General features: G+C 38.5%; 1 protein-coding gene across 1 annotated transcript in view; it reads left to right on the forward strand.

Annotated features, from left to right (window-relative positions):
- The window catches only part of MARCHF1 (membrane associated ring-CH-type finger 1), a 669052-nt gene that overhangs the window by 576272 nt on the left and 65018 nt on the right, over nucleotides 1-27762 (forward strand). The window contains 4 exon segments of the mRNA XM_080672550.1: nucleotides 21013-21092; nucleotides 21371-21509; nucleotides 21513-22097; nucleotides 22101-22132. Coding sequence (XP_080528676.1) covers nucleotides 21013-21092; nucleotides 21371-21509; nucleotides 21513-22097; nucleotides 22101-22132 — 836 coding nt within the window.

The following is a 27762-nucleotide window of genomic DNA, read 5'->3' on the forward strand; positions in this document are numbered from 1 at the left end:
AAGCCTGCAGTACAGGAAAGAAAATCATATGAAGTTAATGACTGAAAAGTGTAATACTTTTCCCTATTTGGTACGTGCTGTGGTAGCAGCCCTCAGCCTCAGCCACACATGCAGCGTGAGCAGTTTGTGATAATGTCACAGCTTCTGTTCACCCCTCAAGTTCAGCAACTTCACCATTAACTTTGCCAAAATTTGTGCAGGTATTCATACTGCTGGGTTTCTTTAAAAAAAAAAAAAAAGTATGTTGCACCTAACAAATTACTGGCTCTTTTTTTAAAAAATGGTGTTGAACACATTTTATGTTTATAAAACTTCCCCATATTATATTAGTCACCAAATATTAAACAATGATATGACAGTGTATGGATCCCTTCTCTCAGAGAGCTGAGAATTCTTGGAGTCTCAGTATGGCACAAGAATGCCAAAAATTCAGGGGTTTGTATTATCCATGTCATTTCTATTTGCCAGTTTAAAAGTAGAATTTTTAACTGTTTTTAAATTATATTTTAAAATAGGAACATATAATGGTGGTTAGAAACAGGAAGCGTAAAGCAGAACCTTGAAGTCTATTATGAAAACAGGCCAAAAAAGAAAATTCTGAAAATTCTGTCTTGTGACATGGCATCTCTTGTCTGATTCCACTGCTCCCTGGAGAAAGTTGACTGTGAAGACCAGTCTAGATGCTGAATGCATTCACTGAGAGTAAGCATAGCAGTCAACTTGGGGAGAATAGACCACCCCTGTTTAAAACGACTGTGTTATGTTTATGGAGATAAAAGTGATCTAAATCTGAACGTTACTTCTGCTGCAACATTTACACAGTACTGACACATATTCTGAGTGGTTTATTTTGGGGAGTGTGTGTGTGTGTGTGTGTGTGCGCGTGCGTGTGTGTGTGTGTGTGTGTGTGTGTGTTGTGATTACTAAAAAGAGGAAGAATTGGTTAGGAGCTATTACATGAGAAACTATTTTTAATGCTCAAATGTTTTTTTTCAAAATCAATTACAGAATCACCTATGGGATAAAGTTCATGAAATAAAAAAATATATATAAAGCTGTGTGTTATAATGCCAATGGTTGATGAAACAAAATGACATTTTATGGCTCTCAGAAGACATATGGACAAAATGGTTCAGATGCCCTGGTTTACCTCATTCATTACTTTAGAACTAGATAGATTCAGATGTATTAAGGACTTTGGTCATTTATTGATATGTTCTCAATATTTAGAATGATGCTATGCATAAATGATGCTTAACAGTAAATTAAGCAAAATAAGAATTTAACTTACTATGTGAGATTTAAGTCAGCACTCTACCTACTGGTTCTACCTACCTTAAGCCCTGTATTTACTGTGCCTGCTGGATGCATGGCCCTTCAGATGGAATATTTCTTTATTTCAGTCAGCTTATTGCATGAAGTATAAACATGAATGTTTGTCTGAGGGGCAGGGGTGCGTTATCCACATCAAACCCATTGGGCAGAGTGCTCCCCTCAGCACCCATCAGAAACCCTCACCTCTGAGGGATTGTCTTAATGTGCTCACTGGGTTAGTAAAACTGCTACCTTTTAGTTATTAAAACATAGTTTAATATGTTTTTATGCAAATTTAGAATAAAATGCTAAGTATCTTTGAGACTTTATAACACAGATTCATTGTCTCAGACAGAGGGGCAGCCATGGTCGGTGCTTCCTACTTAGGGTTGCATCATTCTTTTTCAAGGAGAAAAAAACAATATCACAGCAAAGGGAATGGGGATGCATAAAGGCGTGAATTCACACTTCACTTTAATAATCTTCAATCACAATGCTGGCTTACCAATGGAGTTTTTCTTTAAATGTTATACACTCTCAAGCAATAACTTCAAGGGAACACTGAGTATTTCTATCACATATATAGAAATTGTTATGGTAGTAAATTATAATGTAAGTGGAAAACATTATTAGATATCTTTACTACCTGGAAATGCACTTGGAAGAAGTTTGTTGTGTGTGTGTGTGCGTGTGTGTGTGTGTGTGTGTGTGCGCGTGTGTTTGAGATAAGAAGCCTGGGCAGTTCCTTTAAGTGATCCTGTCACATGAGCATACATACCTCTCAGGAAGAGGCTGTGGCTAACACAGTTCTCACCCAGAGCAGTACTCCATTTAGGCAGCATTTTCAGCTTCTCTCTTCAATTATATTCTTGACAGAAGCTTTTAAGCAATTTAAACACATCGCAATTTGTTTCTGTACGGTTACTTTAGTCTGTATTACTAAATATTATGACATCAAGAGTGACATGAGAATTTTACTGTATACTGAAACTTATAACAGAATCAATTCTCGTTAATTCTGCAGAATGTTCTGAAGTTGTTGGCATCAGAGCTATAGCATCCCATAACTGATGGGACATATAGACAAGGCTGCATTAGGACTCATGGCCCTACGCACTTTTGCCTTTGATGGGTCCCTTCCTCCAAATAAATAAATAAAATTAGATTTTATGAACATGTTAGTACAAAGACAAATATAATCTAGTCTGTTTTTATTGTTCTGTTTTTTATTATATTGATTTTAAGGAAACTAATATCAAAATACTTTCACAAGCCTTAAAAATGATCTTGGGCTTTAAGCCCTGTACCTATTGTGCCTGCTAGATGCATTGGCCCTGCAGATAGAATATTTCTTTATTGCATTATGTCAGGAATTTCAAAAATGAGTTTTATGTTCAATTCACCTCCATTCAGGATTAGATTGGTTCATCACTATGTCTAAGAACTCCTTAGTTCTCTGGGGGTGCTGCACAGACCGAGCGGGATGGGGGAGGTCCCCTCCCCTGCTTTAAGGAGAACATTTTAGTTGAACCTATTTTATATTTTAGGTCCTTTAATTTTTAAAAGGGGACCTTACTGCCTTTTAAAAATTTGAAAATCATTGATATGGAATCTGTATATTAAAAAATAAGATCTATTATTTCAAAGTATATTTTTAATATATATATTTTAATTTAAATCTTTATTGTTGAAAGTATTACATATGTCCCTACTTTTTTCTCCCATTGACCCCTTAGCCTGCCCCCATCCCCTGCCCCAGGCCTTCACCACCCTATTATCTGTATCCATGGGTTATGTATATATGCATACAAGTTCTTTGGTTGATTTCTTACTACCCACCCACCCACCTCCACCTTTCCTCTGAGATTCCACAATCTGTTCCATGCTTCTATGTCTCTGGATCTATTTTTTTTTTTTTTATTTCAGAGAAGAAGGGAGAGTGAGAGAGAGATAGAAAGATCAATGATGGGAGAGAATCATTGATCAGCCCTGACTGGGAATTGAACTGTAACCTCCTGGTTCATAGGTCAACACTCAACCACTGAGCCACACCAGCTGGGCCAAAGTATCTTTTCATTAACTTGGTATTTTAGATACATCTTGAAGTTTACTGAGCAACATGGGCTCAGTAAAATCTCACACATGCTGTCAATACTAAGTATAGGAGTATATATTCTCTTATCAGGGAGAAACAAATAGAGATGGTATTTAAAGTTTATTGCTTTAAACTCCTTATTCTTTGGTTTATTAAGCAAAACATTTTTGTCAAAGTTTTTCACCATTGTAAGTGCCTTCATTGTCTATAAAAAATAAGGTAATGAGACTACTCTGTTGCTTTTTTTTTTTTAGTGTCCAATCTCCAGTTAAACTATGCAAATAAGTGTATCACAGCTGATTGCATTTGTCAGCTGTTTGATGTTTTTGTCGTTTTGGGGTTTTTGGTTGTTGTTTTTGTTACTACCCTATTTTGGCAAGTATATTGAAGCCGTGACCTAGCTGTGTTCATAGCTCAAAGCTCTGATGAGCAATCTAGTAGCAAGAGATTATTAGAAGAGATAAAAGATGCAGAGTGGAAGATAGGTTTATAAATATGAAAGCCAAAGGGATTTTAGCTTCTATTAATATATATGTCCTTATATATATATATAAAAATCTAATGTCCTTGATAGTGTTTTTTATTTCTTTTTTTTTTAATGTATCTTACCTAATAATAGACAAACACGTAAATTGACCGTACTTCTGCTACACCACCAGCCAATCAGGAGTGATATGCAAATTAACCCAACAAAGATGGAAGTTAATTTGCATACACAGGCACCAAGTGATGGGGGTGGGATGCTTGCGTCACCATGGCAACGACGCAGGCATTCTGCCCCACCCCCATCTCTCAGGGCCTCTGGGCAGTGTGGGAAGGCAGCCCAGAGCAGAAGGAGGTGGCCCTCAGAGCGAAAAGAGTTGGCTCTGGGGCCTGAGCGGAAAGGGGCTAGGCAGGAGTGGAAAGGCGGTGCCGGCAGCCAGGGAAAGGAAAGCCCATTTAGCACTACTCTTCATGCATTGGGCTTCTAGTCTTTATATATGATAGTAGATGTCAGCATAAGTTTTGGTGTACAAGCTGTTATTTATAATAAATGTATATTTAATCAGTTGTGCCTACATACTAAAGCCTCCATAAAACCCAAAAGGAGAAAGTTCAGGGAGCTTCCAGACTGGTTATCCAGAATGCTCCCACATGCCATCATGGCACACCCCAAAAACCATGAAGACAGAAGCTCCTTTGTTCAAGACCTTGCCCTATGTGTCTCTTTTTCTGACTGTTGATTAGTCTCCTTTAATATCTTTTGTAACAAATCAGAAATCTAGTGAATAAATGGGTTTTCTGAGTTCTGTCAGCTGCTCTAGCAAATTAACCAAACCCAATGAGGGGGTGTCTGGAGCCTTTGTTTTATAGTCAGCTCATCAGAAGTACAGGTAACAATCTGGACTTGCAGTGGGCATCTGAAGTGGGGGCAGCCTTGTGGAACTGAGCCCTAACCTGTGGAACCTGATGCTATCTCTGGGTCTATGTGGTCAGAATTGAGTTGAATTGTAGGGCACCTAGCTGGTGTCAGAGAATTGCTTGTTGCTGTGCAGGAAACTCACCCCCATCCAAACACACACACATTGGAATTAGGTCCAGAACCCTTAGCTTGTACTTATTAGTGTATATTGAAATCACCAGGTGTTAGCAGTAGAAGAAATTGGGGGCGGGGGGCGGGGTGCGGGGGGTAGGCACAATATGTTGGAAAGAACAGTAGGCCAGGAGAGAGGTGATGCAGGCTCTGCCACTTACTACTTGCTCTTGTGGTAATCATACAGCTTCCCCAAGCCTCCACATCCTTGCCAGTAAAATCCATCACTGGCCAAGATGAATACAAGACTGTTAGAGACCAGCAGTGTTACAGACAGGATGATCCGAAATCCCTCCTAATACTAAAACTTAGAAATATTAGATAAAAATACAACAAATATCCTTATCAGTGTGAGCAAGAAGGCAAGATACATCTCCAGAGATCAGACAGAAAAAGGGAGCCATAGCGAGAGACATTGGACTGAGAGTTGACTGTGGCTGCCCTGGGAGCTGGTCAGTTGTGATTGTCTAGTTGGTTTCACTCAGGAACAGAAGACGGTGGTGGGCTGCATGGGATGGAGAGTTAAACACCTCTCATCGCCTGTGTTTAAAAAGAGGGGCCCTTAAAAAAAAAAAGAGGGGCCCTTTAAAATGCTATAGTCTCAGTGAAAGTACTAGAAAAAAATCTAACCACCCGCACAGAGAGATAAAAAGAAAGAAGCTTGTCCTTTTTTTGGCCTGAATTCTGTGTGTACAAGAAAACAAAAATCCTCTGAGAAATGTAATCATAGATCTGTACTACATTCCAGTTAGGGGACTCAATTTTGTATTATCTGCATGTTGTAGGATCCCCAAGTTCAAAAACACACTTTTTCTAAACCAGTGATTATCCCTGGCAAATAAACCCTCCTCTGAAGGGTACTCCCCCCACTAAAGGAGAACAGGTTCCCTACAAAGTACAGCCTGTGAAGGTGCACTTACAATTCAAATTGTAAAAATACACAAGGTGAACTCTCCATAAGGAAGAGTGAGTAGCATGTTGAAAACAAGAAAATAATCACCACAAAAAGGTATTTTCTTATTTCAAGTGCAAATCCTCAAGATAGGTCATTTGACATTGAAAGCTGGCATTTGCAGCAATTGGTTATGTGACTCTGATTCCATGTAAGTGCCAGTTCACTCACCTACTAATGGACACAGACACCAGGGGGTGAAGGCATGAGTGGGGGGGGATGGGAAGATAAGGACACATATCTAATACTTTAATCAATAAAGAAAAAAGAAAAAGGAAAAGAAAGAAGAAAAAGTTAATGATTGGAGTAGACTAAAACCAGTGTCTCTAATAATTAGGAAGTGGGTTGTACTACTTCAGTTATTCAGTTTGCCTTCATACTCATGGAGAGATCCACTCTGTTTTCTTGAGGTGGAAACTAGAGAGTGAGCATTAAAAATAATTATATCAGGCACAATGACAGAACCAGGTATAAACAAGTAGAGACTCCACAGTGTATCATAAGAGGACTTTCAGTTAGCTATGTTTGAGAACAAATGCTGAGTTTGGGTTTTTTATTTGTTTTTACCATCATGCACTTTAAAACTGGCTAAGGGATGATGACTTGCTTCTGAGGTTCTGTGGATGGACCCTCAAGGTTCTGCTGTGGGGACCAGAAAGGCTTAGTTTCTATGCTGCCGATGCCATTTATGTCCTTAAATATCTATTTAAAATTTCACCAGATCAATCTCTTTGACAGATAGATTAAGAAACCAAAAATATGGATTATCACCGATTATTTTCCCCGGTATCCTTTCTTTTGTACAATATATTTTATTTATAACTCTCTGCCTATAAATATCTCTTCCTTTATTGCATTAGGCATTCCTGTGGGCTTAAAGGAATTTAAGGTTAGAGTACTTAAATTCCAAAACTACTCCAGGAAAATGTTCTTTTAATATGATGTAAGTCAATATGTGGCCTCTGGTAGCCTATTTTAGTGCAGAAAATTTATTTGTTTTAATAGAATATCCAGTCTAATGGAGCATATTGTTATCAAAGAAAAACACATTCTCAGAAATGTGCTGAAACAGGTACATAATTTACCAGAAATTAAGTTAAATTCAGAATATTCTGGAAAAATGAATCACATGAGGCTTGAATCTTGTGTTATGCATTTAACTTAAATAGCATTGTTTACCTTTTACAGCCACGATGATTTTAGAAAAGCCAAAAATATAGTCACATTGGAAAAAGGGCTGCAGTGAACTCCAGCTTTTATATGCATCTTTCCAACAATGGAATTTGTAACAATACTTTAGAGTATAACACAGAGAGACATTTTTTAAATTGTTATAATTGTATGTTTTCATGTTTTTCTTTACTTTGCCAAAACATCTAAGCTCCTACAATCTTTTTCCCCCCTCTCACAACCATTCTTCTTTGAGTTTCCATTTAGTACTAGGGCTGTAATTTCAATATATACTCATTGTGGTTTTATGTGGTTCCTCTCTTTTCTTCTTCATGATAATTTTCAGCTATTTTATTATTTTTATTTTCCCTATAACGTTACATATTTTCTCTTCTCTCAGACTTTTTTGAAAATACCTGGCAATGAAGGTGGCCATTTGGGTTTTTCTCCATGGATTTGTACTTTTACTATAAACCAGGTTTCAGGAAACTTTCTGTAAATGACGAGAGAGTACATATTTTCAGCTTTGCAAGCCACATAATATATTATAACCACTTAAGTTTGCCATTGTAGTGTGAAAGCAGCCATAGATAATATGTGTATGATTGAACTTGGCTATATCCAATAAAATACTGCTTACAAAAGCAGTATTTTATTGGATATAGCCAAGCCGTATTGGATATGGCCACTGTTTGTTGGTGCCTGCTATAGACTGTAAACTCACAAAATAAGTAAAATCTTCACCATTAACTAGAAAACATGCAAAAAATGCCACAAGGTGGCCGCCACAAGATGGCTGGCAGGGGAGGGCAGTTGGGGCCAAACAGGCTGACAAGGGAGGGCAGTTGAGGGGGACCAGGCCTGCAGAGGAGGGCAGTTGGGGGTGAGATCAGGCTGGCAGGGGAGGACAGTTGGGGGTGATCGGGCCGGCAGGGGAACAGTTATGCATCAATCAGGCTGGCAGGGGAACGGTTAGGAGGCCATCAGGCTGGCAGGCAGAAGCGGTTAGGGGCAATTAGGCAGGCAGGCAAGTAGTTAGGAGCCAGCAGTCCCAGATTGTGAGAGGAATGTCCCCCGAGTGGTCCCAAATTGGAGAGGGTGCAGGCTGGGCTGAGGGCCACCCCCCAACCCCCGACCCCAGTGCATGAATTTAGTGTATGATAAATACATAGAATAGGCCCTTGATTTTCAGAAGGAATATATATTAAAACCTTTGGTAAAACCCAGATTCATGAATATAACAAGAGTTAATTTCGGCCCTAGCTGGTTTGGCTCAGTGGATAGAGTGTCGGCCTGCAGACTGAAGGGTCCCAGGTTTCATTCCAGTCAAGGGCACATGCCTGGGTTGCTGGCTCAATCCCCAGTAGGGGACATACAGGAGGCAGCTGATCAATGATTCCCTCTCATCATTGATGTTTCCATCTTTCTCTCCCTCTCCCTTCCTCTCTGAAATCAATAAAAATATTTTTTAAAAGAGTTAATTTCCATTAGAAACCTCTTTTTTTCCCCTACAAACATCCATCATTTTCTTATACTATTATCAGTCATAATAACAAAATTACAGGAATTGTAATAAATTCAGTTCTTTTTTCTCCCAAACAGTATTATTACTTGATTTCCCTATGCTCTCTCAACCAAAGTTAAACTATCATTTTCTTCTTCAAAAGTGACAGTGTTGATGAAGCAACAACTCAGATGTTAAGAAATATTTTTTAGATTCTTATAGCAGACACTATTTAGAAATTAACATGTAGAAAATGCAAGAATGACATATTATGACATTAAACAAATGTATTGTATTTGTCAGATGCTAAAAATGACATTAGGGACAACTCAGGGATTGCACTTATAGGTTGACATGATAATGATATTTTGTGTTAAAACCATAAAAATGCAAATTATACATGAAAGAAGTATGAAAACTGAGACTAATATTGTAGTGTTTTTATATTCTCTTGTCTTAATTGCCCATTTGTACCCCTTTGGCATTTTAAATAGATAAGTAAACATTCCCTTTGATATATATAATATGATTTTAATGAATAAAGGATGACCCTAACAATTAGCTCAAATATTGTATTATTACTCTAAAGATCTACCAATCAACTATTCCAAAACTAAATGTGTTTTTGCTTATATAAAATGCCAATAATCTTGTATAAAAATTCAATGTATGCAATCACTTAGAAGTTGGCAAGCTGTTTAATTTGGTGGATATAATATAAGGTGGCAACTCAGGCATTAAATATGCTTTTTGTGGTTTGCTGAAGTGAATTTTTTTAAACATGGGAAAATTATGATTGGACCTACTTGAAAAATTTTCAGGCTAAAATTATCTATAGCTTTGACCCATGGTGTTGAAATTTGAGATCTTAACTGTCCTTTTCTCTGTACACACTTAAGTGCACCTCAGAAGCTTCTTCTGATAGCTCTCAGTCCTATGTGTATGTATATCTTTGACTAATTTTCTTGTGGTTATTTGCTGGCCTTTTATTTAGGCAGACATTTTGAATATATTTATATATATTCCCCCAAAAAAATATATACACATTTTAACAGCTCAATTTTGAAAATGAAATGTACTAGTATTTTAATAAACAGTGCCTTTATAATTATTCAAAGTGTATGTGTAGATGGATAGATGATAGATTGATGATAGATAGATAATAGATAGATAGATAGATAGATAGATGATAGATAGATAGATAGATAGATAGATAGATAGATAGATAGATAGATACTGGGAGACACAGTATATATAACATATTAACTCATCTGTAGCTTTTCCTCTAAAGTTAATTCCTGAATTAAGCCAGCTAGTAGAGAGTAGTTTAGATCCCATATTTTGCTCTTCTGTAAAGCTGCTTTTCATTGGTATATTCTAAATAAATCCAGGCCTTCTTGTTTCCAATTTAAGTCCTGTGTCAACACAAAATGTCATCCAAAAGAAATGCAATTCCAGTTCTGAAAGCACTGGTGAACTTTTATATGGGTTTCCATGGAGTGGTCTATGGATTGGAGGCAGAAGTGGAGTTGAAGCTGGAATCAGGGCAAAGAGCACATAGCAAGGATTCCTAAAAGATCCTTTATCCCATAAAGACTCTTTCATTTAAACAGTGGCTCCCCTTCTTCTCAACCACAAATCTCCTAAAGCTGTTCTCAGCTCCCTATCACTCTGCTCTTACTCCATCTCCTTATTGGATCTTATTTATTTCCTTTTCAGACTTCCTTTGTAGAGACATTGATCCCACCTCTCATTCTCCCTGTGTCACTGTCTGCTATTCAGATCTCATGAAGACCTGGCAGAAAAGCAGTGAAGATTTTAAAAGGGAGGAGGTAGAGGAAGGAGCTAAGAATACTTTATAATGAACACAATAATGAATTTCAAGCACATGTGCATTATTATTTTCTGATAGTAAAATGTCAAAGTAAAAGTTTTCCTGTGGCACTGAGTTTTACTTTGACCTTATGCCATCGGAAAATAATAATGGGCGTGTGTTTGGAACTCAGGATTGTATTCATTATAAAAGTTGTGTTGAACAATAAAATGTTCATCATTATTTCACTCAGACAGGAACATTCTTTTTGGTCTCACAACCAGCAATTGTGCTTTTTCTAATGGTTCGCTTTGTTTTTATCTTATGGAAAGTACATGTGATTCTTTGTATCAGGGACTAGAGAATTTAGAACTTCATTTGGCTTACTGCTCTAGCCAGTGTATCCAAAGGTATGTATATCATCTTTTCTACTCTCAGTTCTTCTTTGCCCCATTGTCTTCTTACGTTTTAAAAAAAATTAATTGTGGTTAAAATACACATAACATAAAATGTGCTATATTGACCAATTTTAAGTGTACAAGTTCAATAGTGTTAAGTATATTCACAATCTCTAGAACTCTTCATCTTGCAAAACTGAAACTCAATATCCAATAAACAACAACCACACACACACACACACACACTACTCCACAGCCCCTGGCAACCACCATTCTACTTCTGTCTCTATGAATTTGACTACTTCAGGTATCCTATATAATAAAGAGGTAATATGCAAATTAACCATCACTTCAACACACAAGATGGCCACCCCCATGTGGACACAAGATGGCCCCCACAAGATGGCCAGCAGGGGAGGGACAGTTAGGGGCGATCAGGCCAGCAGGGGAGGGCAGTTAGAGGTGACCAGGCCTTCAGGGGAGGGCAGTTAGGGGCAATCGGGCCGGCAGGGGAGCAGTTAGGCGTCAATCAAGCTGGCAGGGGAGTGGTTAGGGGGTGATCAGGCTGGCAGGCAGAAGTGGTTAGGGGCAATCAGGCAGGCAGGCAGGTGAGCAGTTGTGAGCCAGCAGTCCTGGATTGTGAGAGGGATGTCCCAGATTGGAGAGGGTACAGGCTGGGCTGAGGGACACACCCCCCATGCACGAATTTCATGCACCAGGACTCTCTTCTCATATATAAGTGGAATCATACAGCATTTGTGTTTTTGTGTGTCTGGCTTATGTCACTTAGCATAGTGTTTTCAAGGTTTATTCATGTTGTAGAATGTGTCAGAATTTCCTTGCTTTTTAAGGCTGAAGAATATTTTGTTTTATACCATAATTTGCTTATCCATTCATCCATTGATGGACACATAGGTTGCTTCCACATTTCCACGTTTTGGTTACTGTGAATAATGCTGCTAGGAACAATCGTATATAAGTTTTGCTATTGGTGGGCATATGCTTTCATTTCTCTTGGGTAAATACAGAAAAGTAGGATGGCTAGGTCATATGGTAGGTGCATTTCACTTTATGTGAAACTGCTAAATGATTTCCCTTTTCACATTTCCTCCAGTAATGTACAGAAGTTAGTTACTTTGTATTCTTGCCAGTGTTTGATATTACCAGTAATTTTTTTTAATATTGACCATATTACACATTTCTCCCATTTTCTCCCTTTTTGCCCTCCTTCACCCAAACCCCACCCGCCACCCCCGGCCTTCCCCACACTATTGTCTGTGTCCCATGGCTTATGCATATATGTGTATATGTTCTTTGGTTAATCTCTTCCTGTCCCTCCCCCCGCCCACCCTACCCCGAGATCTGTTATTTTGTTCCATGCATCCATACCTCTAAACCTATTTTGTTTGTCAGTTTATTGTGTTCATGAGATTCCACATATAAGTGAGATCATGTGATATGTCTTTCATTAACTGGCTTATGCCACTTACCATAATAGTCTCTAAATCCATCCATGCTGTCTCAAAGGGTAAAAGTCCCTTCTTTTTTACAGCCACATAGTATTCCATCATGTAACTGTTCAATAGTTTTAAGTACATTCTCACTGTTGTGCAACCAATCTCTAGAACTCTTTTTTCTCCACTCATCAACTGATGGGCACTTGGGCTGTTTCCAGAACTTAGCTATTATAAATAGTGCTGCTATGAACATGGGGGTGCATATGTTCTTTATGATTGGTGTTTAGGAATTCTTAGGATATATTCCCAGAAGTGGGATCGCTGGATCATTCTAATGAGTGTGTAGTGGCATGTGCTTGTGGCTTTAATTTGCATTTCACTGATGATAAATGATTTAGAGTATCTTTTCAAATGTTTATTGAAAATTCACATATGTTTTTAAGTGGCTACTCAAATACTTAGCCTATATTTATCAGGTGTTTGTCTTTTTAATTACTGAGTTTTAAGAGTATAAGAATTGTTTATATACTCTCGATATAAGTTCTTTAGCCAATATGCATATCACATTTTCTCTTTCTTTATAATGCCTTTCTAAGAGCAAAAGTATTTTATTTATATAAAATATAATCTACTGACAATTTATTTTATGTTGTGTGCTTTTTGTGTCTCATCTAGAAAATATTTTCCTACTTTGAGGTCACCAGGATGTTCTTCTATTTTTTTTCTCAGAATTTTATAATTATAGTTTTTTTGTTTTGAATAAATCATTTTAAGTAATTTTTAATATGTTGTAAGGTAAGTATTGAGATTAATTTTCTTCAATGTGAAAATCCATTTGTTCTAGCCCCATTTTTTGAAAGATGTTTCTTTCCTCATTGAATTGCCTTGGCACCTTTGTCATATATCAGTTAATTATATCTGTGACTCTATTTCTAGATTCTCTATTCTGTCTCATTGATTAATTTGTATTTATTATAGTTTGGGTGCTATTATAAGTGGATATTTTGTTTCTTTTTTCCATAGACTAACTTTATTTAAAAACACATCATCCTTATAGCCTAATCAGAACCTTCACTGATTACATATCAAAATTATAGAACCCCCCAGCCAGTGTGGCTCAGTAGTTGAGCATTGACCTAAGAACCAGGAGGTCATGGTTTGATTCCAGTCAGGGCACATGCCCAGGTTTCTAGCTTGATCCCCAGTATGGGGCATGCAAGAGGCAGACGATGAAGGATTCCCATCATTGATGTTTCTATCTCTCTCTCCATCTCCTTTCCTCTCTGAAATCAATAAAAATTTTAAAAATGTAGAACCCTACTTAACCTGACATTGAAGTTTCATCATTGTCTAAAATCTTCCTTTACAGATTTATTACTGGTATCCTATGTTTCCAATAAATTTAATTACTCATTGCTCCAAATATATACTTCAATTTTTATATAAAATTGCATAGTATACTCTAAACTCACATAAGAGGATCAAGGAGGGGGTGTGAGAATACAGTACATATGAGGATCACTGAGAAGCATCCTAGCATAGGAGAAAGACTTAAAGATTAAGTAAACTCTGTGGCTATGGAGGGTTGAACTAGAATTAGTGCTGGAAACCACAGAGAAACACTTCAATGTGATGGTAGGATGATACTGTTGGACAATATAGCTAGAGAAATACAAGGAAAGTTCCCAGGAGACAGTGAGTTCTGCTACTGAACAAGCAGGGGCTGGATGACCACCTCCTGAGAGTGCTATAAATGGGGTAATAGTGTCAGCTGGTGTGAGGCCAAGTCTCCTCTATGGAGTTCTCCATAGCCCTGAGATTGCATAAATATATTTCCTAAATTTATTTTTTTAATCATTAAATGTCATTTTCACAAACAAAAAGTGGCTTTTGACAGTTTTGGGCTTATTTTCTCTTCCCTTGAGCCAGTTTTAGCTTTTATTTAATACTTAATTCTTCAACATGTTATTCATGAACTACTGCTGAAATTAATGAAGACTTTTAAAAAAAGGAAGCTTCTGCAATAGCAGTTCCTATCTAAAGTTCCAGAATCATTCTTCAGGAGGCATTGTTAATGTAATAGTAAATAAGAGAAGCCATTTGTAAATGATTGTGCATGATTATTCTTTGTCACATCCATAACTTATATACTGAACTCCCCACAACTGGTCAGGACAGCAGGAGGCAAGAGCTTTAGCGTCTTTTGAAACAGTAATTAATTTTCAAAATACCAAGGCTAATTGGCAATAGTTAACATTGCCCCCAGAGCACAATCATGGTCTGGATGCCATAGAGACAAGTTGTCTTGTGTTGCCTATAAATGGATTCTCAGAAAACCTAATTTGAAATTACTGCCTTTAATTATATGGCGGATATAAATAACTTTGATAAAATTAGTGCAGCTGGCCTCCTGTTTGTTTTCCTGTTTGAATGCACTGTACAATGTAATCATCTGAAATAAACATCCATTACAAAGAATGCTATATTTCAAAGAATATATTATTCTGCTCATCCAGTGAATTGTTATTTTCCCCTTCCCAACTGCATTTCAATCTTGCACCTATTAAAAGGATGAGCAAATTACCAAACTCTCATAATGTGCCAACTAGCAAATTAAAACAATTCATTGTTACTGAATAGGACCATGCATTTAAGAAATTTTAGTTTCTTTTTATTCTCAATTATTATGTTTTTCTTTTAATCAGACTCTGCCAGCTTCAAAATTGGTGAAAGACATATTCTTCTTTATACAATATAGTTATATCACTTCCTCAGCAAGAATCCCTATCTTGAAAAGAAAACAAAAGATATATCTTTAAGTTGATGTGCTTTTAAACTCCAAAGTCCAAGAAAAGGGTCTCAAGTATTATATAAAATTTGGCCTCCATTCATTATTTTGTTATAGAGCAGAACTGCCTCCTTTACAGGGGAGAGGGGAGCCCCCTTTCATCTTGGTTCACTGGATGTGATTGTCTGTCATCTTTATCTCTACTGCAATCAGGACAGGATTTACCAAGGTCAATTCAACTCAGTCCAACTATTACCAAGCACAGTTCAACCCCACAGCCCTTTATTAGCTACCTGATACATACAAGTCACTCTGAAGATTTCCAAAGTGAAAGACATGGCCTCTCTTATAAATCTGGTAGGGAAGCAAAAAAAAAAAAAAATAACTGTAGAATGTCCTGGCAGTTTGGAAATGATCAGACAGGAATATAGCTGATAAAATAAATGCTAGAGCAAGAGTGATGCCAGCAGAAAAGTTTTATAAAGGCTCCTGGAGTTCAAAATGGCTGTGCATAAAGGTGGAAAAATTAACTGGGCCTTGAGGAAAATTCCAAGCCTTTTCTCTTGCTACTTCCTTCACAGAGAAAGGCATGGAAATAAAAGTATGGGACTTACTGGTGATAATAAATAAGCTAGAAATATTAAAGTGAGCTTTGAGAATTTAGAAAACACTTTGCTCTATCAAAAAAAAATCAGATTTTCAGGAATATTATCATTGGAGTCTCAGAAAAAAAAAGGTAATATGAAACTTTAAGTAGAATAATGTCCCATTTGACCTAAGCCAATAATTTAGGTTCTTAATTTTGGATACATTGAGTCACTCACTGGGGCAGCTTTTAAGAACACAGATCATCAGGTTTGGTGCCCTGAGTCCCATTCCTCAGAGATTCTAAAATTAGACCCAGCAAGAGGTATTTAAAAAAAAACAAACACAAAACTTCCCAGTGATTCTAATTTTCAGCCAGGATTAAGAATCATTGACTTAAGGCTGTTATGTGTCTTCTCTTTGGATGAGGGGATACCATTGAGTCCATATGTGTGGATAAAACATGATTTGTTCAGAATGAATAAAAAAAATTCTCATAATCCAAGGTTACTATTCTTTACAACCCTTGGACATGCTACAAAGCACTTACCTGATCAATGATTTTATGATATCCTTCTAACAATCCTTTTATGTGGATGTCATATTGGCTGTACATAGTTGAAGAAGGGAAGTGGAGTTCAAAGAGACAAAACAAGCAATGACTTTATCACTTAAATTGTTTTTGTTTTTTTTTTAAATCTCTTCACCTCCCAGTGTGCCTTCTTTACAGTCTGGAAATGACTTACTACACAGCAGCCGCAACTGGCAGAAAACTAGGCACCAGAGAAGAACAGTGATGTAGTGTCACACCCTTCAGATGGCAGGGAAGGGAGCCAGGTCCTTGGTAATTAGTCTGGTGAATAATTGCATTGAATACATTTCAAGTCATTCTTGGATGTGTCTCAGGGACTTTTATGCTACACATTCTTATACAAATCAATAATTTATGTATATGTGTTCAGGTTATTTTGACAAAATAATTAAAGTAATGAAATGGGAAAAAAAATCTCATGTGTCATGATTCTTGGCATTAAAAGATGTCATTTATAACATCACTAGAGTCCTGGTGCATGAAAATTTATGCACTGAAGGGGGAGTCCCTCAGCCCAGCCTGCCCCCTCTCACAGTCCGGAAGTCCTCAGGGGCAGGACGCAACCCGGCAATCAGGGGAAGGCGATGCCCCCATCACACCTCTGCTGCTGCCACTGACAGCAGCCCAAGCCTGGGCTGGCCCTGGTTACCTGAGCCTTGGGCAGCCCTGGGCTGCTAGGCAGCTGCCATCCGAAGCTTGCCTGTGCTTCGGGCCGGCCCTGGTCAGCTAAGGGCTGAGGGGACTGGGGGACTCCGGAGGCAGGCGCGCGGAGTGGCTGGACCCTCCTGGGGGCGGGCCCAGCCGTGTCGCGAGCCTGTCGCCCCAGCGAGGACAGAGGGGACTGGGCACTACCATCTTGTGGCTGTGGGCGCTGCCATATTTGAGGGCGTGGCAGTCAATTAGCATATTCCGTCCTTATTGGCTGTGGGTGCTGTTGTCTTTTGTGAGGGTGTGATGGTCAATTAGCATATTCCCTCTTTATTAGATAGGATTAGTATTATTAAAATTAAATATTTTAAATATTACAGAAATGTGTAACCTGAAAATTAAGTTTCTCATAATTCTACCTCTCAAAGGTAATCATTGCTAATGTTTGGATGTATACTTCTCCAAATGTGTCCTATTCATATAATAACATACAGCATGAAAGCATTACTTACCCACACATGAGATCATACTATATACTATTTTGAGACTTGACTTTTCACATAAAAATATATCCTACAAATGTGTGTGTGTGAGATTGTGTGTGCATGCGTGTGGTGTATCTCATTTCATTGAATGGCTTTTGTATTTCATTGTAGGTAACTAAACATTTGGGTTGTTTCCAATTTCTGGCTGTTACAAACAATGTTATAATGAACATTCTTGTTATAATGAAAATATCTTTGGGCAATTGTGCAAGTGTTTTAGCAAAGTTGATTCCTATGATTAGAATTTCTGAATTGAATAGCATAGACATTTTTTGTTTTAATAGAGTTTACCAAATTGCCTTTGAACAACTTGTGCCAATTTACAATGATGTACTTGAACAATATGTGGCCACGCTTGGGCTCCCACAACTCAGTACCCTGGGTGTTATCAATCTTTAAATGTGCTGATCTGATACGTGAAAGTAAATACCATTGTTAACTGAATTTGCATTTGTTTGCTCATTATTAAAATTGAGCATCTTTTTTACATCTGGCTTTGGCCATGTGAAATTCCTTCTCTGAGAACTGTCTGTGTGTTTTACTCATTTTTTTCAAAGTTCAATCAACTCTTCTTCCTTACTTTGTAAAAGATCTCTGAACAATAGAGAAAGTAGCTGTTTGGCTGCCAGTTCTGTACCTTCCAAATCTCAGTTGCCAAAGTGAGCTTTCTAGTGCCCAGATTTAATAATTTCCATTTGCTGCTGCATATCTGTCAATTTGTTTGAGGATATAACCCAAACAATTCAATGTGATATACAGTACCTCTGTCTACTCTTTTATCTTGATTTTGTATTACTTACATTCACTACCTTCCCTCCAGTCCTTACAAAACTCCTATGTTCCCCAAACAAGCCACATTCTTTCTACTCTGTGCTTCTATACCCTTCTCCTTGCCTGGACTGCCCTCCCCCACTTTAGAGGTCAGCTGTCATCTCCTTTGTGATATCTACTTTACGCCTCTGCTCCATTCAGCATCAGGTGTCCATCCTTCATCAGAATTCCATCACTAGACTCTCGGGATATACTAGACCAGTGGTCGGCAAACTCATTAGTCAACAGAGCCAAATATCAACAGTACAACGATTGAAATTTCTTTTGAGAGCCAAATTTTTTAAACTTAAACTTCTTCTAACGCCACTTCTTCAAAATAGACTTGCCCAGGCCGTGGTATTTTGTGGAAGAGCCACACTCAAGGAGCCAAAGAGCTGCATGTGGCTCGCGAGCCGCAGTTTGCCGACCACTGTACTAGACTATTAAAATCACCTGTTCATTGACATCTCTTCTCCACTAAATAAGAAGCCCCCTCAGGATACCATCTATTTCTTTATTCCAAGAACTTATCATTGAATCTTTACGTAATATACTCTTAATTCATGTTCACTGAGCACATGAATCAAACAAGTGACACCAGCTAGGATTAATTTTATATCAATCATCTGGTCACATAGAGTTCAATCTTATTTCTGGCCTTCTCCAGCTTCTAGAAGCCATCTGAATTCTTCAGGTAAGGGACCCCTCCCTTCATCTTTAAAAACAGCAATGTAGCATCTTCCCTTCTCTCTGACCACTGCTCTTATCCTTACATTCTCTCTCTCTGAGTCTAACTCTTCTGCCTCCACCTTATAAGGTTCTTTGTGATTGCATTGGGCCCACCAAGGTAATCCAGGACCATTTCCCCATCTCAAAATAATTAACTTCCTCATATCTACAAAGTTGCAAAGTGCCTTTAGGATATATACTCACAAATTCCAGGAATTAGGGTGTTAACATCTTGGTGTTGGTGGTTAGGGGTGGTGGGGGTTGCAATCATATTCAGCCTACCATGCCTCCTCTTGAAAGTTTTTCTGACTTCTTGTATTGATATTAGTTTATCTTTCTATGGATCCCACAATATCTCAAATATGGAAATTTTTAGAACAACTTTGAAACTTGGGATTAATTTTTCTACATTCACTGTTACTTTCTTGGTGGCAAAATTATGTATTTAATCTGGGCAGTCAGACTGACCTAAATCTGGAACTAGGACTTCCTTGGTTTCGTCCTTTGTAAAGAAGAAGTGTATTGCTAGGTGGATAAGAGAACAGATGGAGGGGTGAGATTCCTGATCCCAACCTCTGTTCTAACAGTTATTAGTAAGAAATAGCACCAATTTCTCAGTTTCTTCATCTGGAACATAGAAATAATTATAATATTTACTACATACATTTCTTGTATTAATAAGAGAACAAATATAAATTATTTAAAACAGTGCCCTACCTGGTTTGGCTCAGAGGATAGAGTGTCGGCCCTCAGACTGAAGGGTCCTAGGTTTGATTCCAGCCAAGGGCACATGCCAGGGTTGTGGGTTCAAACCCCGGTAGGGGGGTTGCAGGAGGCAGCCGATCAATGATTCTCTCTCATCATTGATGCTTCTATCTCACTCTCCCTGTCCTTTCCTCTCTGAAATAAAAATACATTTTTTAAAAAAAAAAATTACTTAAAACAGTGGTTGGCATATAATACTCACTCAAAACTGTTATTATTTCCCACTTGAGAGATTATTATAAGAGTTAAAGAGAGTAGAAAGTGCCACAACACAATGCAGGGCACACATTAAATTCTCAATACACTCTAGATTTTTTTTAAGATTTTTTATGGATTTTTAGAGAGAGGGGAAGGGAGAGGAAGAGAGAGAGGGAAACAAAAACATTAATGTGAGAGTGGAACATCAATTGGCAGCTTCCTACCGGGGATCGAGCTTGCAACCTGGGCATGTGCCCTGACCAGAAATTGAACCATCAAACTTTTGGTGCATGGAGCAATGTCCAACCAACTGAGCAACACCAGCCAGGGCTACACTCTAGCTTTTGATTGATCATCATCTGTATTAAATATAACAGGTTGAAGAAATCAAATAGAGTGAAGCAATGTGGAGTTTAGTGAAATGTATTCAACTTTGTGCCAATAATCTGAATTGTTTCAGACTCTCTTATTCTTAAACTCAGTATGGTCACAGGGTTAAAAGATATGCAAGGTCAATAATGTTGTGACAGATGGATTTTATTAGTTTTGATGATAAAGTAGAGATAACTGCAGGCCTTTAAATATTAGTGTTTTCAAATATATTATCTCATGGGGCCCGGTGGTGACAATGTCAACTCCAGGCAATATCTAACAATCTAATGGTTATTTGGTTATTTAGGTTTTCTAGATTATTATCATCATCCTTGTCATATAATAGCCTTTATGCCCTTTATATCATAGGATAGTCAGGTGTTAATCATTTGCTTCCAAGGCAAATTGAGTCATTCCACTCAAATGTTTACAGTAAGTAAAATAGAAACTTGTAGAATCATCTTCCTCTCTCATAAATGAAGCAACAGAAAAGTGCTACAGCTTCTCAACTGTTTCAAGTTCCTCAAATAAGTTTTACTTTTGCAAAACGGACTTATAACTTCCCACATTCTGTGAGCTGTGTTATAGTCAACATGACTTGCAGCCACGTTTGTTGTAATTTTTTAAATATGTGGAAAAAGAGAAAGATATCGACCATGTATTACCTTAATCAAGATGCCAAATTATCTAACTTGTTTCTCCAGGCAAGCAGCCCAACCACAGGGACAGCTCCCAGGAGCCAGTCAAGACTGTCTGTCTGTCCATCCACTCAGGACATCTGCAGGTAAGTGCTCAGCAAATGATTCTACTCAATGTTTTTCAGACCAGTGTTTTGTATTCTTGTTTTACATTGACTGTGTGGCTCTTGCTTCTGCCTTATGTTGGCCATGGATAATTTATACTGGCTTAATTTTTTTTTCCTTTAGTGCATTTTCTTTATTTGATCTTTATTTACCAACTTCTGGTCCATGCTATCATTTTCATTGGTCTCTCTCTCTCTCTGTTTTCCCATGGCTTTCTGTCCATTCCCATTTCCCATTCTTTGCCTGCTGCTTTGTCTAGATCTGCCATCTTGCATGACATGTCAGAAGATGCTTTTGAGCAATGCATGCCTGTCATGGTGCTGAGCCCTGCTAGGAAGGAGTCTGGTAAGAAATCAGTAAAAAAGAGGCCTACGAGGAGGAAAAGGGCCTCTGAGAGATAAGAGTGTGCAGACGAACAAATAAAAGGGAGAAGAAATGATTTTCAACTCCAGATCTCAAGCCCCAGGTGGAGTGAGCTTCACACAGATTCCTCAGAGTCATCTCTCATAGATGAGAGTCCTTGGATGCAGGCAAAAAGAAGAGCCCAAGTGAAATTCCAACTGTCTCAAAGAAGGAGAAATAATAATAAATCATGTGAAAGCTTGGATGGCTCTTCTGCTCCTAATGGAATTGATCTGGTAAATTTGGGATCCAAAGGTAAAAAGCAACAAGAACTGACTGAATGTGAGAGTTGCTCTTTAAACCTCTGCAGAGGAAAAGGCCCCTGGGACCAAGAGTGCAGTCTTTCCCTGCCTAGAGGACCCTATGAGATTAAGAGATCCTCAAGGCACCATGAAGAAAACAAAGGCAGATACCACCACAGGGATCCACAGCTCTTGCATAGTCTTAGGCAAAATGAGGCAATCAAGAAAAGATTTTCAGAAACAGATTCCAGCACTGAAATATTGGCAGTAACAGAAGGCAGCAAGTCTATGAAAGATGCAGGGTTCCAGGTGAATAACTCTGTTCAGAAGCCTCCTGCCAGCTAACATGACGGGTCTGATAATTTAAAACTATGCAGGTCAGTCACTATAGAGTAAGACTTGATGCCATGCAAATGTATTTCTTTCTGCTGTGAGCTATGTGTGTGTTTGACACTTAGCCTTAACGCATAACGTTTATTCATGCTGTTGTCTGGTGGATATAAAGTGGTAAAATTAAAAAAGGTGCATCTGAGAGGAACAATAGAATTTGATTTCCCCTTTTTCCTTTTTGTTAATTGAATAATGGTTCATCCTAGTAAAGGGGCTGACAAACCAGTTAGTCTTGTACCCATTCTAGTTAAGACAAGACTAACCAAGGGAATATGAGTGAGAGCATAGGAAACCTTAGGTTCTTCAATGTAAATCTGGCGAACTGTTAGCACCCCAACAGAAAAAAATATTCAAGGTAAGGGGTTTTTAAGGTCAGAATTTTGTATCAGAAAATCTCCTCCACAGTTGGTGCTAATTTGTTCTCTAGTTGTTTGATTCAGCAGGGTAATTTAAGACTGAAAGGACACAGAAACAGGTCCTGGACATACCAGTGCGGTTGCTGGAGCCTTCAGGGAAGGAGACCACATTGACTGTACTGAAAGGTCTCAAACATGCAGGCATTTCATAGCTGTAAAGCTGCTCTCTTGCACTTTTTACCCAACTGGACACATTTTCATCACTTATTCACTTAAGCTTCCATTGTGCATCAGGTTTTATTCTAGGCTTGAAAATATCATAATGCCTGAGATTTGTATAATCTCTGACATCATAACTTACAGCCAGAGGAGGATAACAGATACAAAACTCTTTCAGAGTTATGTATAATTATGACTGTGATAAGGAATATGATAACACAACAAGGAAGCTTTACTTATTCTGGGAGATCAGAGAAGAACTCTCTTAAGGAAGTGACAAGCTGACCATGGCTCAAAGGCTGACAGGAGTTGATTAAGGAAAGAACCCAAGGAGACCATCCAGGGAGAGTGCCACTATGAAGCCAGGATGAGGGGAGGAGTTTAGCAATCCAGGGAACTAAACGCTGGCTGTCCTGGCCACGGGGTGGTGGGGGAGGGGTATGGGTGATAGTGATGAGAACTGAGAGGTGGAGAGAGGCATGCAAAACATGCTAAGGGATTTAAAGAGAAATGACATCATTTGATTTGTATGTTAATGTGAGTTTCTTGTAATCTTTTGAATATGATTTAAATGTGGCTTGGCTAAAATGTTGGGGGATAGAATAAAACACTCTTTCCAGTCTAGACTAAGAACTCCCACTTGCAACCATCTGTTGCCATTTTCCCAAACCTCCTTCCAACATAATTTAATGAAAGACAGTCAGAGAAGCTGGTTGTAGGCTTAATGGTAATTGGGGGGGTGGGGGGGGAGAGTAATGCTTGCAATTAAAGTCGTAGTGTCTGGTTCTCCTAACTCAAAAGCACTGCTCTGGAGAAACATTTTCAAAGATAGGATATTTCACTTAGATTTCTATTAATTAAAGTGAGATCGATGGGCCTATTTTCTTGCTGTGAGTTATCATCAAAATATACCCACTAAGCAAATACTAAGGACAGCATATTGTACTAGATGCTGAGGCTAAAAAGTGACAAAAGATGTGATTCTTCCCGTAAGTGGCCTATTATCTATTAGGAGAAATTGAACACACACCTGAAAAGATGAAAGTTCAAGGCAGTTCAGGGTGAATTTAAGAAGAGGAATACTGCAAGCATTTGAAGAAAGGAAACTTGCTGAGAGCTGGAACAATCTGGAAACCCCTTAAGAAGGGGGATTATTGGGACTGAGAAAAGTAGAATTTAGTTTGGCAGAGATGTAAGGATGGCATTCCAGGCACTCAAGGCAGGGAAAATACTATGAGCTCAGACTGGGATGTGGGAATGACTCAAAGCACTTAAAAATGTTGTGTGAATTTTTGTGACTAGTTTGGAAGGTTTGCATAGATTGATAACAACTAAACTTTTTTAAAGAGACATTATAAGCAAAACATGCATATCCTTCCAAGGAGTTTAATTCTATTCTGTAGTCTTATTTTCAAACTGCCTCTTGGTGCCAAAGAGGCGGCCTGGAAAGTTGAGGACAGAGTAAGAGGATTGTACTTCCTTTAGTCCATCTTCAACCAGAGAAGTTTCATGATAATCTCTCTTATATAATGGGGTTGCACATCGTATTCCTTTAAGGAGAAAAGAAGATTCCACTGCAAAAGATAATACAGAACAGCCTTTGCTAAATAAAATAGGCTCGGTGAAGAACAACATACACAAAGTAGTCACAGTGCCCTGAGGGTGTCCTGGGAAAGGAACCTAGATGTAGGAGAATGAGTTGGGATGAGGTAGAAGTATCCTACTTTGAGATAACTAGGACTAGGATGATACAGGGTAATGAAAGGGGGTAACACTGGCATATTGGCATCCCACCAGGTGAACAGGAGCAATCTAAATGCTTGGCATTGGTGAGAACATAAGACAAAGGCACCAGTGATGACTCCAAATCTTGGAACTTAGGAAACAAGAAATGCTGATGATAGTGGCAAAGGCAGAAGAGCTCAGGGGGGAGCTGGTTTGGGAAAGCTATGATGAGTTCAATTACAGGCAGGCTGTTTGTTATGGCAGTGACATTCAAGGGTCAGCTTTCCAGCAGACAGTATGAGACATGTCACTGAAACACAGCAGAGCAGTCAGGGCTGGGTCTGTGTACTTGTTCAAGAATTAGTGAACTATACACAGAGCAACACTAAACAATCGCATTTTTGCAATTGTCATTAATATGATGTGTTAGCACAGGGCAATAGCACAAAGATATTCAAAATGAAAATATAATTATGGTCATAGAGGACATATATATTCTCAGGGAGGTGACTGTGAGGCCAGGAAAGTGAATGAAATCTGTAAATGAGGTCATATTTAGGGGGAAAAAGCTTCTAGATCAGTCGCGACCCACAGGTTGAGAACCGCTGCTGTAGAGCCTAAGACTATCGGAAAACACAGATATTTACATTATGATTCACTAACAGTAGCAAAATTACAGTTATGAAGTAGCAATGAAAATAATTTTATGGTTGGGGGTCACCACAACATGAGGAACTGTATTAAAGGGTCGTGACATTAGAAAGGTTGAGAACCACTGCTCTAGATGGACACAGCCTGAGCACCAGGGTCCCTATGAAGGGGAAAAAGATGACCCTGAGAGAAGCAGCAATTGCCTTGAACTTGCAGTCCAGCTTCAGAAATGCATAGGCAAGACCAGTCTCAGCCACAACCACAAAGCAGAAGCTTTGAGCCCTTCCTCCTTCTCTGTTCCGAGCACTGAGTCCCCACGTGGACACTATGCTCCTTCCCACCTCATCAAAGCTTTATTTAGGGAAAGTTTCTCTTAGCCAGTTATAACTTGCAGGAAATTTAAATCATCACAGTTGTGCAGTGGGAGAAGCTTTTCCTTTTTTAATAGAAAAATTTACATTTAGAAAAAAACATGAATTAGCTCATGTTAGCTCATGCTTGAAACTTTTTAACGGCCTCTTAAGAGCCCTAAATGGGAAGTTCAAAATCTTTAATATAATTTACAAATCCTGAATGATCTGTCTATCAGATCTGCCTCCCCAGCTTCAGTACCCATCATTGACAATGGCCTATTCATGCTGGTCTGTCTTCAATTCCCTGAAAGTGGCCAGACCTGTCTCTTTTAGGCGTAGAATGCCTACACATTATCCCCTCTGCCCTTCACCAGACTAACTCCTACTCATCCTTTCCTGATTTAAGTGTTATTTCTTTAGGGATGCCTTCACTATGCTCTAACCAATATTCAGGTCACCTGGGAGTCAATTTCATAGCATAATTTTAAATTGCTAATGTATAGATATTTTTGTGATTGACTGTATCAGATTTTTTCACGGCAGTGTTCATAGTGCCTGAAAGATAGCACACACTCAACACAGTTTTTGAATGAATAAGTTTAGGCCTAATGAATTTTTTTAAGGGAGTCGTTCTTACTGTGTGAAATCATAGCATTAAGGGGTGGATTACCTCACCTTCTATGGAGCCAACATGTAAAGAATACTCTACACCAGCACTTCTCAAACCTTACTGGATATCAGTTGACTACAGGGCTTGCCAAAGTACAGATTGTTGGATGTACCCCCAGAGTTTCTGATTCACTTACTTTGGGGTTGAGCCCATGTATTTGCATTTCTAAAGTGTTCCCAGGTGATACAGATGTTGCTGATCTACGGACCACTTCTTTAGAACCTCTGTTCTATGCTACAAATTCTCTCTAGGCTTTAAGTGAGAAGAGAAAACAGTAAAAGTAATTGAACAGATGAGTGTGAGAAGCATACTTATAGTTTTCTATCATATTCTATTAAATTCTGATACAAAGCATAATTCAATTAGTTTTCTGTATTTCACCCTATCATACCAGGATAGTTTGGGTCCTGTCATTTCTCCCTCCAGATATTGCTTTTGATCTGTGTGCCTTCTTTCTCATTGTCAGTGTTCCATTTTGGTCATATTCTCCACAGCCACTCCTCAGCCTGCTGCCTGCTTTGGTCAGGACTCTTCCATTAGATTAAGATGGACTGAAACCAATTCGAATGTGCTTAAGTGACAAAGGGAAGTATTAGCCACAGACATAGAAAATCCAGGTATATAGATGGCTTTAGAGACTCTATAAAGTCTAACAATGTGATATCTCTCTCTCTCTCTCTCTCTCTCTCTCTCTCTCTCTCTCTCTCTCTCTCTCTCTTCATCTCTGTCTTTTCCTAATTTTCCCCAATGGAGGGAAGAGGCCATGTGGATAGGAATAGCTTCAGGCTTACATTTTACCCATCAGTGACCTAACAGAAAAGAGGAATGTTCTCTTCCAGCAGTTGCTCATAAAATCTCAGCCTGCCTTAGGTCACATCCTTGGTTAGGTCACATCCTTGGGCTAATCATAGTCACCAGAGGCAAGAGGCATTATGCATGTAGCAAGTTCTTGGATAGGGAAGTTGAATTTAAAATGTGGCTGTTGGAAACCCCTCTAGAACCTTATGAATTGGGGCTAGAACATTTCAGCAACAAAAAGAGCAGCACCAGGACCAGAAGACATGGAAGAAGAATTATGAGCAAAAAAATATATAGTAGTGTTCAATCACCGTCAAACTCATGTCTCTAACCCCCCCCCCCCCAAAAAAAAATATCTTTATCCTTCTCTTCAAATGCCCATATTTAGGCATGTTATCCTCATTTTTATCCTTTTTCATGAAGCTTCTCTGAACTGTTGTCAATAGTGATCTTTTTTTATTGGAATTCCCATAACCTTTGTAGTAAATATCACATATTTAGTATTCAGTTTTCCTCTAATAGCTTCATGTGTGTTAACTCTCTTTTCCCTATAGAATAAGCTCCTTGAAGATGGGTAAGGATCATGTCTTACACCTATTTTGTACATTCCACAGTGCTCAAAATAATTCTGGACTTTAGAAATTACTCCAGTAGAATTTTGGGGGTGGCTTTGTAATCAGTGAATGCTAAGCCTTGCAGAATCCATGGGCATGATAATGGGAATTGGGTGATTCAGGGTAAAACAATTAAGTAGTAATGAATTACATCAATGGTTTCTTTAAAAGAAGAAGAACCTCAACATAAATAATAACTCCTAGTAATGTTCCAGTTCTAGCTTGGGTTGG

Source organism: Plecotus auritus (assembly GCF_963455305.1).
Source record: "Plecotus auritus genome assembly, chromosome: 6".
NCBI classification, from domain to species: domain Eukaryota; kingdom Metazoa; phylum Chordata; class Mammalia; order Chiroptera; family Vespertilionidae; genus Plecotus; species Plecotus auritus.